The sequence below is a fragment of the Anolis carolinensis genome, chromosome 4 (genome assembly GCF_035594765.1).
Source record: "Anolis carolinensis isolate JA03-04 chromosome 4, rAnoCar3.1.pri, whole genome shotgun sequence".
NCBI classification, from domain to species: Eukaryota; Metazoa; Chordata; class Lepidosauria; order Squamata; family Dactyloidae; genus Anolis; species Anolis carolinensis.
In genome coordinates, this window is record NC_085844.1 from 114845706 (window position 1) to 114863401 (window position 17696).

At 39.7% G+C, this 17696-nt stretch overlaps 1 protein-coding gene across 2 annotated transcripts in view; it reads left to right on the top strand.

The window, feature by feature from the left end:
- Nucleotides 1-13970, top strand: part of tnfrsf11a (TNF receptor superfamily member 11a) — a 46161-nt gene extending 32191 nt beyond the window's left edge. The window contains exons 7-10 of one of the 2 annotated variants that reach the window (XM_008116864.2): nt 715-822; nt 4683-4735; nt 5331-6123; nt 9707-13970. In XM_008116864.2, coding sequence (XP_008115071.1) covers nt 715-822; nt 4683-4735; nt 5331-6123; nt 9707-10122 — 1370 coding nt within the window. In that variant the 3' untranslated portion in view covers nt 10123-13970. The remainder of the gene's footprint in view (nt 1-714; nt 823-4682; nt 4736-5330; nt 6124-9706) is intronic. The other variant, XM_008116865.2, reaches the window with a different exon arrangement.
- Nucleotides 13971-17696: the final 3726 nt, after the last annotated feature.

The following is a 17696-nucleotide window of genomic DNA, read 5'->3' on the forward strand; positions in this document are numbered from 1 at the left end:
ATCTTCAGGTGGAATCTCCTTTGCTGTAATTTGAACCTATTTAAGTCCTAGTCTCCAGCGCAGCAGAAAACAAGCCTGCTCCCTCTTCCTCATGTATCCTCTCAACCTTCTTTTCTCCAGGCTAAACATACCCAGTTCCTTAAGATGCTTCTCATAGGGCATGGTCTCCAGACCTTTGATCATTTTAGTTGCCCTTTTCTGAACGTTTTCCAGCTTGTCAATATCTCTTTTAAACTGTAGTGCCTAGAATTGGATACAGTATTCCAGGTGAGGTATAACCAAAGTAGAATAGAGAGGCACCATGACTTCCCTGGATCTAGACACTATACTCCTTTTGATGCAGCCCAAAGTCCCATTGTCTTTTTTAGCTGCTGCATCATACTGTTGACTCATTTTAAAGTTGTTGTCCACGAAGACTCCAAGATCTATTTCACATGTACTGTTGTTGAGCCAGGTATCACATATCCTGTATCTTTGCATTTCATTTTTTCTGCCTAAGTGTAGTATTTTACATTTGTCCTTGTTGAAATAAAATGAAGCTTATGGTTTTAATAAAAAGGAGTGCACCAACAACTGCCCTCTTTGGGGTTTTGCTTTTTTGCCATGCCGCTTAATTTCTTTTACAAAATAATATTTGTAAAAGTGTGTTATAATCCATTAACTATACTTGAATTTTAAATCTAGTTGCTCAGATACTATATGTTCATTTTTCAGATTCCAACACATTACTTTATATAGTGATTGCTTCATTCTTCCTTGTTGCTTTGGTTGGCATTTTTCTTCTCGTGAGATACTATCACAAAAAGGGGAAAACATTAACAGGTAAGTAGCATCACTTATGATCGTGTCTTATTATGAAAACTGTTTGATAGATGTGTATTTTCTGTCTAAATCACATTTGCATTTGCAAATTCTTAAATATAAATATCTATATTAGTCCATAAATACATTTTTTGTTTGTTGTCCAATTTCTGTATTTTAGCGTATCTTAAATGATCCAACTGTCAAGGACTTCTTAAACCTTTCATCCTTCTCAAAAGCCAGTTTAGCTAAACTCATCATGCAAAATATAAGCCCTCTATTTTGGGGGCGGTTGGAGGTATAGTATGCCTGAAAAAATGGGAAAACTGGGGGAAAAAATTAAACTAAGATAACACCTCTCAGGGAATTTTTGTGTCGTCCGGTGTAACCCTGACATTGGAAGTTGATCATGGAAGGACCTATAAATGCCAACAAAACTGTTCTCCTTAGGAATTTCTAGGGCTGGATCTACACAAGCCTATATTCCAGGATCTGATCCCAGATTATCTGCTTTGAACTGGATTATATAAGTCTACACTGCTAGGTAATTTGGGATAAGCAGATAACCTGGGATCAGATCCTGGGATATAGGGCAATGTAGATCCAGCCTTAGTCCTCTAGCATGAAAAAATATAGAAAAATAAATTAATCAAATCAGAAAATAATCAAAATCTGCAAAAGTTAAACCCACAAATGTGGAGGGCCAACTGCATATTCCAAATCGTACTGCAATCAATTGAACTGTTATGTCTGTGTCAATCCACTGAAATAAGATGAATTGTGGAAGTTTACTGACATGCAGGAGGTTCAGTGTCCATGTACCGCCCATGTTTTCACAACCCCAATACAGAAAAATGTGCACATTTTGATGTACATAAGGAGCTGCTCTGCATACCAGTCTCTCTATTTAAAAGAAGCATCCATTACATTATAGCGCTTGTCTTCCTTTGTGCATGTGGACCAGATTCTTTAACTGACATGTATCCAACTCGCTTATTATTCATTATAGTGCATCTTAGCTTTCCTCCACTATCTTAAAGGAAAGTTATATTGTGATTGATTGATTGATTAATAACACACATTCATTTAATTTGCAATACTTTTTAATGAATTAGATGAGTAATCTTCTCACCACAGCTGTGTGTGCCCCAGTTCCCACATTCCTCAGAAATAGCTAGATCAAGAGTGTTGGCTTTCTTCAGGCTCATCCATTGAGTCATTCATTTTACTTAAGCTTACCATTGATGCAGTCATTCGCTTAAGATGAACTACTAGAATTTAAGTTGGTTTCCTTCCACTAACTTCAGTTGGACAAAATAAGCTTTGATTTTACTGAGTTGTGAATTAGGGTGAGATTGTGACTCAACCTAAAAGCATGTCAGGCTTGTTTAAGTAGTTTTGTGGCCAGTCCTGTAAAACTGTACTACTCTCTGTAAAATATTCTTTGGATGGAGTGGAAAACAATAATAGTCCCTACTTCAAATCAAATTCAGACCAGGGATCTCTGGTCTAGATTTCTTCTCTTTATACCTGCCATTTCTTGTTTGAGACCCATTCGTAGATATTGTACCCTTTTATTTAGGAACTATGACAAATCTGCAAGCTAATTGTAAAATCTATACAAGGCAGCCTCAAGAGATTTCCATAAGCCCTATCTATTGCTGCTACATTCAGACGTGTGTTGTCTCCATTTTCATCATAGCGTGGTTAGATTGTAGACAATTTTTTTGTCTTTTTTCTTTCCACCCTAAAAAGCTTAAGTGACTTTCCCAAGACATAATCATTGTCAGTAAGAGTTTTTGAACTAAAATATGCTGGTGGTTTGGTACAATTATTTTGCCTTAGAACCTTAGGTTCTAAAATAGTGAAGAGTAGAGACATCAGACTGGCAACGAAGGTCCGCATAGTTAAAGCAATGGTATTCCCCGTAGTATCCTATGGATGCGAGAGCTGGGCCATATAAAAGGCTGAGCAAAGGAAGATAGACACTTTTGAACTGTGGTGTTGGAGGAAAATTCTAAGAGTGTCTTGGACCACAAGAAGATCCAACCAGTCCATCCTCCAGGAAATAATGCCTGACTGCTCAGTGAAGGGAAGGATATTAGAGGCAAAGATGAAGTATTTTGGCCACATAATGAAAAAATAGGTAAGCTTGGAGAAGATAATGATGCTGAGGAAAATGGAAGGAAAAAAGAAGAGGGGTCGATCAAGGGCAAGATGGATGGATGGTATCCTTGAAGTGACTGGCTTGACCTTGAAGGAACTGGGGGTTGCGAAGGCCGACAGGGAGCTCTGATGTGGGCTGGTCCATGAGGTCACAAAGAGTTGGAAGCGACTGAACGAATAATCAGCAACGACTTTCCTTGAACTAGACATGATGCTCCTATAGATGCCGCTTAGAATCGCATTGGCTTTTTAAACTGCTGCATCATACTATTGATTCATGTTCAGCTTGTGGTCTACTAAGGCCCCTTCTACACTGCCATATAATCCATATTATCAAAGCAGATAATCCACATTATGTGCTTTGAACTGGATTATATGAGTCTACACTGCCATATAATCCAGTTCAAAGCAGATAATCTGAATTTTATGTGGCAGCGTAGAAGGGGTCTAAGATTCCTAGATCCCTTTCACATGTACTGGTGTCACCTATCCTATATCTGCGCATTTCCTTTTTTCTGATTAAGTGCAGTTTCCATAGCTAATATTCTGAAATGTAATGAAATATTTTTTTAAGTTATAAGTGAATATTTTGCTATTATTAGAACTGCCTCAGTCATACTCCTGAAAAAGAAACAATGTTTTAACTAACCTAATTTCCAGTCGTTCCCAAGCTAATCATAAACAGACAATGAGATGGCTAGGTTGTCTTATGTCTTTATGGGTTTTTTAATTCTTGGAAGATGTCTTTTTATGCATCTGTTTTTCCCCCATAGCAAAACACATACTTTATGGAAATATTATCTTTTTCAATGAAGTCAATGAGATTATATTGTTGAACATTTTGTGTACTCCTTCCATGTCTTCCCAGTGCTAAATATAATTGTTTCTTTGGCAATTCATGTGATCTGTCTTGTAACAAACTAGCCAGCCAATCACGGGCACAGACCTAGATCATTAACTGGTCAGTCATAGCCTAATGCCACATGAGGTGGAACAAAGATGGCTGGAATATTCTATTTTAGTCATAGATGCTCCAGAAAGACATATCTTCCATTTATACTGCTGGAGTGGGGGAGAGCCTTATAGAGAATATTTTAACACAAGCCCTTGTAGAAGATGTGGACTTTTCCAAAGAAGAGATTAAAACAAGGAATTTCAGACCAACTGCATTTAGAGAATTAAATTCTGTATCTAGTGCCTTGTTAAAAATAAAAATTGTGCCTCTTGAGTAAATCAAGGCAATCAGTTCTCCAGAGTGTGTTTAAGTGTGATATATTTTGGTCACTGGGTTAAGAAGGACCCAACATTAGATTTTTGTCTATAATCTGATATAATCCCTAGGCTCCCTCACTGTTCAAGTATTGTTCAGTTGTGTCAAGAAATAAAATAGTGAGGTGAATAATATAGTTCATTACTAAGTTAAGCAGGAGTCTATCATTACTGGTCTCTTATATAGATACAAATTTGATTCCTTCCCCAAATGTTGTGGGGATGTGCCTTCTGTGTGGTTACTGTGATACTGTACGGATTACCTCAGTTGGCTGTGAATTAGTCACCTCAACCCTACTCCTTTCATGGAGCCAAACATCCTTTGAACCCTAAAAGCTGTGGCAAAACTGATTTGCACAACAGGTGATTTGATGTATGGTTTCATTTGTGATTCACGTCGAGTGTACCCAAATCTAATTAATTTTTATCTTTGTTTCTCTTGCCAGCAGATTTGCAGTACTGGGCTCATGTGGTATGCAGACAAATAAAAAGGACAAAGGTGAAGTCTGAGGCTATACTTATTTCTATGTTGGGTTGTACTGCTTCTCATTTCCCTCTCTTGATTTCCTTGGCAGCTACTGAACTCTAAGTGGTGAAATAAGGTCACAGACTTGTCAAAGGCTCTTCAGTAGCTGCCATACCACATAAGGGAGGGGCAAGATTACAAGCAACAGAGAACCATAAAGGGTCTCCTGGCATTAAGCCATGGAGAGTCAAAACTTCTCGGCTCCTTGTTGAAATCCATGAAATTTCATATAAAGAGATTGTCACAGTTATTATTACGGTATATTAATGGGTTGAATTCCTCATTTGCTTCTCTAGGGCTGACTGTCTAGGCTCCTTTCAAACAAACAAAAAAGTCCTCTGTGATCTGTACTATTTGGGAATCATTCTTTCGAATCAGCAATTTCCCCCCAATATGCCAGAGACTGTTACTATGTGTGTGCCCCATGGTTTATATAGAGTGTAAGCCTAGTTCTACACTACAGTGACTACACTGACAATTTAGACTACAGTGAACCTTCAAAATAATTGTTACATTATCCAATCAGAGCTTACTTTTTATTTTAAGAAGTGTTTGATTTCTTTTGCAGGATTCCCCTTGTGATACATTTGTAAATGGAAATGTGGCATGTCCTGAGGGTCCTCTGCTTTTGAAAGACATGTATTCTTTTTCTGAGGATGTATTTTATCCACAAGGACATAATGTCAATGGAGAAGGTGTCCCTGATGCAATCCACTATGAATCGGGCGAAGATTTCCCAACACAATCTCTTATAACAATGTCTGAAGATGACCACTTCAGGCAGGTTCCCATGGAAGATGAGTATACGGACAGAATGTCCCATGGCCCCCATTACTTACCGTTACTTAGTCAAGCTGAAAGCAAGCCTATCTCATGTTTCTCAGAGCCATTGGAAATGGGGGAGAATGACAGCTTGAGCCAGTGCTTCATGGGAACAGAGAACGTCCTGGAATTTCCATATTGCTGTTGCTCAGATGCTTCCTGTGGAACAGACACCGTCCAGCCATCTTCCCACAAATGCCTGCCAACCTCTTGCTATCATTCTGCCTGTAGGGATGCTGATATGCAGGATATAAGTGATGCCTTTTTAAAGTCTGGAGAGACATGTGGCTGCACTGCCTGTAAAGCATCTTGTAGAGAATCCGCCAGTAAACATTTCTGTACTGGCAATTCTTTGGAAGACAGTAGCCCTTCTCCACTGGGCACCTATGGCTTGGACTCCCCTTCATTGAGCCATACTGATTCTGCAAGCGACTCTGGTGTCAGAAGTGACCCCTTTGATGGGAATGGCACAAAACAGCAGAATGCAAAAAGAATTCCTGAGTCGAACTGCAATACGTCGGATGCCCCAGCAGCATCTGGTAAGCTCCCTCCACTCCGAAATGTAAAAGTCTTCTTGTTTCCCATGTCGTTGTCAGGGCTGGATATGTATCATCAAATATCCACATTTAATCCCACTGTCAGTGAAATCAGATACAGAGGAACATGCAGAGGGGATTGCCACCATGGCTTCCTTGGAGCTTCCAGCTAGGAAGCATGCTCATGTGGATAGAAATTTGGTCTGACTAAGCCAAGACATGGCTCTTTTCTTATGCATGATAAGGGACTACGATTGGAATGTTCCATGTGAGAACTGGGGAGTAATATTTCATTACTATTGAGTCCCCTATGCCCAAGCATTGTTCTTACTGTTGTCATGTCTTCTCTGCCTCCTTCTCCTTCTCATTTCCACATCTATATTTTTGGCAGCATTCAAACGTTTTAAGGGACTTTTTCAGAGGCACATCCGTGTTTTGTTTGTTCACTTGAGAGTAAACCCTAGATGGACAATTCATATTACTACAGAGACACATTTTAAACTCTGTTCAGTATATTTTAATATGTGTAGAAATATGTTTTACTTAATGTTTTTATGAGAATGTGTTTTAATTATGTTGCACTCTGCTTAGAGCCGTGAGGAGAGGTGGGTAAGAAATAAAAATTATTATTGTTATTATCCTTCTCCATGTCCCCAAAAGGTTCTTCTGCAGTTGCTGTTACTTTCATTTTCACTGTGGCCAGATGTACAACAGGTTAATTTTTCTATCTTCAATATTTTCTCAGTAAAAACTCTCTAAAGATGCTTCCTGGCCACCATAAAGCCTCTCCTCACATCTTCCTGGTGCAAAAAAATGATGTGCAAGGAGACCGAGGTGGGGGGTGGAAGGGGCGGCAAATGGGGATTTTCTTTTTTACCCCTCCCATCATTTTCCCATGCCAGGAGGATGCAAGGAGAGGCAAGGGACCTTTTTTTAGTAAGTGTTATGAGGGAAATGAGGAGGTTTGGGATGGCTTCATTTCAATTGGGATGGTATGTAGCCACCACCCTGGAAAGCCCAGGGTTTGGGTGGATGGGTGTAGACTAGAACCCATGCTGAAATGGATTATTTCAACCCATTTTAACCCATTTCACTGCAGGTTTTAGGGCTGTTTGGAAGCACACCCAATGTGCCATTGAAGTTTCCTTTTGAAGACAGTCAATAGGGGAGCAGGGGAAGTAGTTACAATTTGGCTTCCCCTGTGCCACAGTTCCAATCTGGATCCTCTCTAGAAATCTCTTTTTAAAAATGACAATGCATAAATGTAATCACACACTTCTTGTATTGTCAAGCTGTGTCTGAAGTTCGATGTAGAACAGGAGGAAGTAAGGCAAGCTTAATGAAGCCTTTGTGAACCTTGAATATGATCAAAGTACAGAGGTCAAAAGGGGCATCTTTTTGAAAGCAAAATATAAATGTGGAAGCTGATGGTAGAAAAATATCAAAAGGAACTCTTCGGGAAGATGCTACCTGGAACAGTTGCTTCACTGTGTTTACACACACACACACACACACACTCAGAAAGCCTTGTTCTACTTATTAATCCTACTTTGAAGGATGACACTGGTGAGCCAGGGATATTTATTTCTAAGATTCTGGAAATGGTCTAGACCCAGCAGGGTCACATGTTGGTGCCAGTGGTTTCTCTCCAGCCACCAAAGAAACCTCCACTATTTTGGCATTCTCCAGTGCTGGCTGGCCAAATATTGTGGTGATAATGGCAGAGGAAGAATAAAAAGCAGATTCCTTCACCAATCAAACTCCAGTCACAAACCAAGCAGATGAAAACATTAGTCACAGTTTCTTTTTTAAAAAACAGGATCTCTCATTATGGAATATGTCAGCCTTCCGTAACCTGATGGTTCCCACACAACCAGATATGTTGGGTGGGAACACTTGGGAACATCTGAAAAATAGCACAGCTTGTTTCATAATGATGTGCGCATTGACTGCATGCTGTATATTAAATATCCAAAATGAGGTAGAAGGATCAAGTCTATTTCAATCCTGTTGCTAAATATATGTTTTTATTAAAAAAAAATACCTACTGCTTTCAGAAGTTGCATTGAAGCGTTAGGATTACATTGTATTGCAGCTTTAGAAGTTGACAACAGGGAAGAGCCATATTTGTGACATGAAGTCTGAATGCTTCAGTGCAGCTTGGTCTTGGATAGAGAACTGAATCTCCCATGATATTCTGTGTCTTTGAATGCAGTTTTCATGGGCATAACACAGAGCAAACGCCTGCAGCTTCCATTCCTTTTTCTGCTTTTATAGAAAAGTAGATCACGGAAGACTTCAGGAATTTGAGAGTGCATCTTAACTTCTTTTTTTTCTCGTGCCAGGAGCAACCTGAGTTGCTTCTGGTGTGAGAGAATTAGCCGTCTGCAAGGACGTTGCCCAGGGGACGCCCGGATGTTTTGATGTTTTTACCATCCTTGTGGGAGGCTTCTCTCATGTCCCCGCATGGAGCTGGAGCTGATAGAGGGAGCTCATCCGTGCTCTCCCTGTAGATATAATGTAGTTTAGCTGCCACTTTAGCCTGCCATGGCTCAATGCTATGGAATCATGAGACCTGTAGTTTTCCAAAGTCTTTTGCCTTCTCTGCTCAAGAGTGCTGGTGCCTCACCAAATTACAAGTTCAATTAATCCATAGCATTGGGCCATGGCAGTTAAAAGTGGTGTCAAACTACATTGATTCTATAGTGTAGATGCACTTTAGAACTGCTGGGTCCAAACATTGTCATTACTGTATTTCATTACTAGTGGGTATTAGTATCGGCCAGTATTAGACCTAACTTGGGACTTAATTTGGCATCTGGATAGGGTTGTCTTGTTGGTTTTTTGTTGTTGATGATGTTGGTTTGTTTTTTGTTTTATGTTTTGCACTGGATTATTTCCGAGACCCCTTCCACACTGCCCCTATATCCCAGAATCTGATCCAAGATTATCTTCTTATCCCAGATTATTTGGCAGTGGAAACTCATGTAATCCAGATTAAAGCAGATAATCTGGGATCGGATCCTGGGATAAAGGCCAGTGTAGAAGGGGCCTGAATGTCATTATAAGAGTCTGTCCATTTCTGCCAAACTGTTTCTGTCATTTTTATTTGCCCATATGATGTTATGAGTGCGCACTCTGGGGTACATAAAATATGTCATGAATTGCTTCATAATTACTGAAATGTTCATAATTTCATTGAGTCTTTTTAGGGCATGGGTAGGGTTTCCAAAAGTTGCTGCACTGTTTTGTTATAAAATTGGGAAAGGCTGGCCTCCTCTTCTGTTTTTTTTTTTGCCATAAGTAATGGAAAGATATAGTTTACCAAAGAAATTGTGCTGGTATCATCTCTAGATATTAACCCAATGCAAAGATACTCCTTGTTCTTTTAAAATCAGTTGGGAGACACAAATTCCTCGTGAATCGTCGTTCATGAGAGAAAGATAAAATAGGCAGTGATCCCTCCACATTCGCAGTTTTGATGTTTGCGGATTTGTTTATTAATGGATTGGATTAAAAATGTACTTCTTGGGAATTACAAATGTAAAATAATAAAGTTTTCTTCCTCTCTTTTGACACCCTGTAGGTAATGTGACTGGAAACGGCAACTCTACCTTCATTTCAAGTGGACAGGTCATGAATTTTAAAGGGGAGATCATTGTGGTCTATGTCAGTCAGAACTCCCAAGAGGGATCCATGTCTCCGGGATCCAGCGATGACAGTCTGGGGAGCCCAGTGCAAGAAGAAAACCTGAACCGTTGTGAGACATTTGCAGGCAACGCTCACCAGTATAAGGAAAAATGTGCTGAAATGAATTTGCCTCACAGCATGAGCAGCAGCGAACCAGCAAGCACTGTGGGAGGGTTCAAGAGGACTTCAGGGCCTATTGTTCAGGAAGAGAATCTTAAGGGCCAGGACAATAAACACCTCTATAATGAGGCTTCATGGCCTGTACAAGAGGAAGGAAAGTCAGGGCAGTTTCTAAAGCAAGCGCTGAACTGAAGGAAATTGGCACCTGCCTATTGATTTCTGGCATTCAGTTAACATTCACTCACTGAATGTGGATTCTGGAAAGCGTTACCAGAATAGCACTGAAAAGCAAAAGAAATCCAAACAAACATCGATTCGCTGTTGAATTGTCCGATTGCTTCAACTGACCGGGAAACTTTGGCTCTTCTTTGGGATTCTCACATATAAAAGCGAACCAAACAACTTTGGTGCTCTTTGGGACATTTTTCACAGTCTTCCAGGAAAAAGTTGAATCCTTGAGATCTGAGTCACAAGACACTTTTCTGTTATTTCAGTGTCTCTAAGACGGGGAGATACATAAACTCCTAAGAACCTCTTTGATGCTGCTAAAGACTCTAATCCAAAGCTTGCATTTGGATTGAATGGTAGACTCTGGGCATGTACAAGCCTAGCATGGAAAGAGCAGCTGCTGTTTTTTCCTACCAAGGGTTGAGTGTAGCTTCCTCATCTTTACTATTGGAAAAACACAGGAATACCTCTGATTCAGTTCTTAGCATTGCCCTTCCCTGTGCTTCAGATTGCCTTTTCGCCATGGTAAAAAACATGTTCATTTAAATGCTCTTTCACCTGCTTGAAAAACAAAACTGGTTTTCAACAGAATTACAAAAGTTCTCTGGGTCTGGGCTTGGGCGAGTTCTTCTCATAACACACAGCAGGCAGTTGGCACAATATTTAGCTGGATTTTGTTGCAAACCTGCAGAATCAGTTACTTGCCAGAACTTGTTTTTAAAAAGTGTTGCTTTTTAAAAACTATTTTCTCCCAGAATTTGCTAGTCAATGTGGCTACTGATCAAGCTGGCTAAGTGAGAGGATTGAGAGTAGCAACTGAAAAGACTAAGTTCCCACACACAGCCATTTTCCTTCAGCAGATCTCAGGAAAGAAGTGGGGTTTCATCATCAGTCCATAATTTAATTTGCTTCACAGTCTACAAATCAGAATTAAAATAGAGACTATGGATGTTGTACTTGTGCGAACGACCAGAAATTGAATACTCATGAATGGTGTAAAAGCAGCTTCCAACTACTATATTAATCTATCCTCAAGACATGAAAGAAATACCTTTCCTTGAAAGCCTATTGAGGAAAGAACTAGAGAACACACAATTGATCCTCAATCAGAAATACCGCCTAAGATGCCTATAATTCACTTTTAGCACCATCCATTGTTTGGAGTGTGGTTATCGAGCTCCACTGTACATTCACTTGTTTGGAAAATTATTGTTTAGATAACAAGTCCAAGAATTCTCCAGCTGATTGTTGTTCAAAAAACGTAGCTTTCCGATCTCAGATTTTGACACATATGTAGTTACCTGCAGCATACTACAGCACAGGCTGAGCAGTATAACTCTGTTTTAATGTATTGATTGTGTATTCCTGTAGGGCAAGGGGTTGGACTGGATGGCCCTTTTGGTCTCTTCCAAATCTATTTCTAAGTATGTACAAAACTGTTATTAAAATAATCTGTATATTTATTCTGATCACAGACACAGTTTAAGATCACATTCCTGAGCACAAGACCAGTCTATAACGTTTTGCTCCCTGACCTGGAGTAGCAAATGTACCCTTAGTCAAAGTGCAAAATACCCAAGACCAGCCAAAGTATTCCTCTTCTTCATTATCAGAATACAGTAGTCCTTCAAAGGATTAACACTGTGCTGATATTTTGTGACACCCAGAATCTGAGGTAGTCAATGTCATCTCACTCTAATAATTGAATTGGCCCTGCATGAGGTTAGACGTCTTTTTAGTGTTGTCCTGGTGCTGGCCATCATAAACACCCACAATTCTGGTGGGAACTTTATCAATGTGTTGATATGTTGCCTAAATAATACATTACATTTTTTTTAAAAAAAATCTTAAACAACACTAATGATGTATATTAACTGAGAAATTTGGTCTTCTACTGAATATTGTATTAGTTAAATTGCTGAAATGTCTGCATATTAATTATTTTTAAATGGGGATGTGGGTGTTTCTCTCAGCTGTCAGTTTAATAATGCAAACCTCTGCACTGCCAAAAAAAAAGATATTTCCAAAATCTGTTTTTCGTTTGATTTACAATTTGTTTGATTTCAATGTTTAACTTTACAATTCTAAAATTGCAAAATTGTTCTAGATCTTGAGTTGAGAAAGTTTCATTGCTTGCTCTGACCAGTCATTGCTACACCTAGCTAGTTTCTGCTGCTAACTTGCAACCCTTTAAAACTGGCCAGAATCCTGTATCAGTTTATACTTAACTATTTTCTCCTGGCCCAACATCTCCAAACCTGGTGGAATTTCTCTGATCATCAGCAGAATGGGCTACCATCCCTCCATAAAGCTTATGCCCAGTAAAATAGGTGGATTGGTGAGTATGACTGTGGCAATCAAAATTGTGACCAAGGAGTAATCATGAATACAAAATAGTTAAAGTTAAGTATTCAAAGGAAGACTAATTGCCAGAGGAAAAAGAATAGGATATGTTACCATGATTTAAGAGCTTGGCCAGTCAAGTTGTGGAGCTCTGACCAAACATGACATAGGTCTGCATATTGGAGGTTGGCTGAACATGAGTGATCTTACCCATAATCTTCCACCTTCTGCTTTGTGTTCTGCCTCATATCCACTGAGTAAGCACTACACAATCAACCCCAATATTAGCATCATCAGTTTATTAATAATAGCGGCATCACCTAGGTCTAGAAACCTGAGGCCTGGGACAAACCATGATTGTGATGATGATAATATTAAGGAAAGGGAAGGAGCAGTCCAGTGGGTTAATGAGCAATCCTTTGTGTATTTATATTAGAGAAAGCTTATTTTAGTGGTAAAAATGCCAAGACCCAACAATTCTACATTATCTGCCATGGTTACATCCCATTGAACCCTAGAGGTTGTAGTTTGGTCACAGGCAGCAGCACAGTTCTCTGGCTCAGGATTCTTAAAGCTGCTCCCAAACTGCAAAACCCAGACTTCCCTACCTACGAAGGTTGTGTGTTGTGTGAAAGGCTTCCCGGTTACCCCAGTCCACTCCTATTATAGTACTATCCACGCAAGTAATTATGGTTTCTGCATTTATAGACCTATCTGATTTTTATGAGCTGGATGTCCATCACTTGCATTCCCCAGAAATATCGGGAATCAGCATAATTATCCAATTATGAAACTGCATATGAGAAAAATAAAATATATGTTTGTGTGGGGAGAAAAAGAGTTGGAATCCTCACTGAAATCCAACAGAATACAAAAATGAACCTTTTCTTCAATGTGATACAAATGAGTGTGAGAAAATATTTTTCTTGCCCATTTTGTGTTGCCTGCGGAAAGTAAACCTTTCCATTGCATGCTGTCATGTGTCAGGAGCCTAGAGGCTCTCAAGAATGAATCACACTGCTGCCCTCTTCTGGTCTTCTGCTTCTCAGATGATTCAGTTGGCTCTCTTCTATTTACAGACGTTCACATAGTGCTGGACAGGGGTGTCAGGCCCCCACTGTGACCCCAAGCAGGTCACACTCTCAGCTTCAGAGGAAGGTAAAGGCAAACCCCCACTGAATAAATCTTACCAAGAAACTGTTAGGGCCACCCTAGTTGGAAACAAAGAGCTATCAGACCTCAGATCCTAGCCCAGATTCTTCTTTTTTTGCGGGACATTTTCAGATGGAAGAAAAAAAGTATTAATTTTTTACTTTTATGTTCTTGGCAAGCTTCTATTTAGCTACTTACTTTCCTCCCAGTTGTGGTTCTAGGATTCATTCTTTGCTCTGCTCTGTATCACTCTTCCAGCTAGGTGCAAGTGGGTTAAATATTTATCCCATTTTAATAAAGTGAGAAGAAACACTGTCTTCTTTTGATCTTGACTTGTGAACAAACCCTTTTGCTAAGATTTGTCTTATAATTTCCGAATAGGAAAATATGTTCCATGTGTGTGTGTTTGAATGGCAAGCAGGAAGCAATTGTGGTTGGTACTTAATGCATATAAGTTGATCACATTACCAGCAGTTGCCAATAAGGCCCCTTATACACTGCCACATAAAATCCAGATTATCTGTTTTGAACTAGATTATATGGCAGTGTAGACTCATATAATCCAGTTCAAAGCAGATAATGTGGATTATTAGATTTGATAATCTGGATTATATGGCAGTGTAGAAAGGGCCTGTGTTAGGAGCTTTTAGGAAAGATAATAGAACAACATGATTCCCCACCCCAGGCGAGGAGCTTATCTGAGTATTTGCAGATCCCCCTCTCCCCGATTCCATCTCAAAATATATAGAATACATCACAATAGTTCTTTTTTTTAAAAAAATCTGGTTTATAATTGCTGGTTGGAAAACTGGGGAGAGTTCCTGTTACACAGAAGAGGGAAAGTCAGCAGGTGGTGCCTGTCACACAGCCAGGTAGCAAGCAACATCTGCTGAAAATTCATTTTTCAGTCGTTCAAGTCATAGGAACATTGCACAGCCACGATAAATATGGGTGTGACAAGCCAAGGGTTTTTTCCTATTCGCCTTCACTCTGAAAGAGTGCAAACAAAAGAAACATGGGGATTCCTGCTTCATATGATAGCTGTATGCTGACCTTCTGCCTACTCATCTGAGCCAGACGGGATAAACACATGCACACAAGGCCCATCTCCATTGTCCCATTCCATGCCACTGTTGTATCATCCACTTTGACTAGCAAGCTCTGTCCTCTTGAGCTTAGATTCAAAATCACTGGAATCTTTATCAATCCGGTTAAACCAGTAAAGCAGACTGTACCATTAGAGTAAGGCCCCTTCTACCCTGTCCTATCCCAGGATCTGATCCCAGGTTATCTGCTTTGAACTGGATTATATGAGTCTCCACTGCCATAAAATCTGGGATAAGCAGATAATCTGGGATCAGATCTTGGGATAGAAGGACAGCGTGTTTATTTATCATGCCAGAAGTGAATTGAGAATACAGTTATAATGTATAGAAAAACCACAAAGTTAAAAACCTAGCATTATACTAAGTTGCCATTGACCAGAACCTGAACACTTGAAGTGCCTCTGGTGTCACTGTAAGAAAGTCTTCAATTGGGTATGTGGCAGGGCACAGTCTGTGTTGTAGTAAGTGATCTGTGGTTTGCTCTTCTCCACACTTGTATGTCGTGGATTCCACTTTGTAGCCCCATTTCTTAAGGTTAGCTTTGTATCTCGTGGTGCCAGATCACAGTATGTTCAGCACCTTCCAAGTCGCCCAGTCTTCTGTGTGCCCAGGAGGGAGTTTCTCATTCGGTATCAGCCACTGATTGATATTCCGGGTTTTAACCTGCCACTTTTGGACTCTCGCTTGCTGAGGTGTTCCTGCAAGTATCTCTGTATATATTAGGAAGTTATTTCTTGATTTAAGGTGTTGGCTTGCTGGGTGATATCCGAACAGAGGATGGGCTGCAGATGTCAATGCCTTGGTCCTTTCATTACAGGCTGCTACTTCCCGATGGATATCAGGTGATGCAATACTGGCTATACAGTATAATTTCTCCAGTGGGGTAGGGCGTAGATATCCTGTGATAATGCGGCATGTCTCATTAATTGGGCTATGGCACAGCTGGTTAGTAGCCAGCTGCAATAAATCACTACTGACCAAGAGGTCATGAGTTCGAAGCCAGCTTGGGTCAGAGTAAGCTCCCAACCATTAATAGTCTAGCTTGCTATTGAGCTATGCAGCCCAAAAGACAGTTGCATCTGTTGAGTAGGAAATTAGGTACAGTGTTCCCTCACTTATTGCGGGGGTTAGGTTCCAGGACCACCCGCAATAAGTGAAAATCCACGAAGTAGGGTCGCTATATACAGGGTGTTTGAAAAAGAACTCCCTATTCACCATTTAAATTAAATGGTGAATAGGGAGTTCTTTTTCAAACACCCTGTATTTATACATTATTTTAGTAGGTATACACTATTTTAAGTCTTTATCAACCAATCATGTGTTGATAAATTGCCTCATCTTGTTGCTGCTTTGGCTCCTTTTCTCTCTTTTCGGCTTCTCCTTCCTCCCTTCCTTAGGCTGTGAATTGTAAATTTTTTATTATTTATAATATTATTTTAGAGTTTATTGAAAAACTGCAAAACAGCGAATCTGCAAAAAGTGAACCACAAAGTAGTGAGGGAACACTGTACCGCTTTATGCGGGGAGGCTAATTTAACTAATTTACGACACCATAAAACCTCCAGCAACATGCAGAAGAATGAGGAAGTACTCCATCAAGGACTCGGTGTCAAAAGTGGAAGGTGAAGCGGCAGCTCCCCCTGTGGCCGGAATCGAGCATACCCTCATGAAGCCAGAAGCTGAAATGTTAAATTGCCTCTGTGTCTGTCTATATATATGTCGTATATATTGAATGTTTGCCATGTATATGTGCATTGTGATCTGCCCTGAGCCCTCTTCGGAGTGATGAGGGTGGAATACAAATACTGTAAATAAATAAAGAGCCACATCCACAGTTTTAATGTGGTGAGATGTATTCCACACTGGGCATGCATATTCAGCAGCTGGACAGTGTAGAAGGGGCCTGAAATGGGTCTTCTGTGCCAGAAAGGGCTATAATTCCAAGCCTCACCAAGACTTCATATAGGTCAGACACAAATTACACTTATAAGATAAGCTTCGCTAGTAGCAAATGATTTTGTATTTGTGTGCCTAAAGGTTGAGCACCCAGAATTCTAAAATTGTCCAGATGGGTGGTTGAGATAGTGACGCCTTTGCTTTCTGAGCTAATTTGGCTGAAGTTGTAGAGTGTGACGAGCTCACGGCGCATACTTAAAAGCTGCAGAAGAAAGAAAAGAAAGAATTATTTTTATCATGTATTCTAACATGTGTTCAGGGAATGAGGCCAATGCAGTTAATAGCAGTACGTGTCTGTAAAGGAGTCTGTTTGCTAAACCCTTTTATCTCAGTTCTGCCTTGGAAAGCCACGTTGGAAAGTAAGGTGCAGCATTCAAATGAGAAAAGAAAGAATAAGCAAGAAAAGGAAGTATTTGTCACCCTATAGCCATCCATCCACATTTGCGGTTTTAACTTTTGCAGATTTGATTATTCACAGGTTTGATTTACAATGTTCACTTTAGGAATGCTTTCCAAACATTTCATGTTGTTGACACACATTTTAGCCATGCTTCATTTCACGGCCCAGTAATTCAGTTTTACTAGTCAATTGGAGGTTTGCTAGTAAAGATCCTTATAAGAGAATAAATTTCTTATAATAGATACGGACACACATAAATTGTAATAACACATTTCTTATAAGAGATACGGACAAATACATAAATTGTAATAACAATGTATGGATACACATCAAAATCTAATTAAAACTTTTATTTATATATTTTAAAAATACATGATTTATTGCTTATTTCACATAGAGGAGTCCCGATTGCATGGTGCACCTACACACTGCAGCCGACACATTAACACATCATGACGTTGCTCTAGGTCCTCCAATTTGATTCTGTGTTATGTTTCCTGAGGACATTGACCATAGCTGGAAGACCTAGAAATGTCTAGAGAGGTGTTCTCTCAAGTAAAAGAAAAATCACAACATGTTTA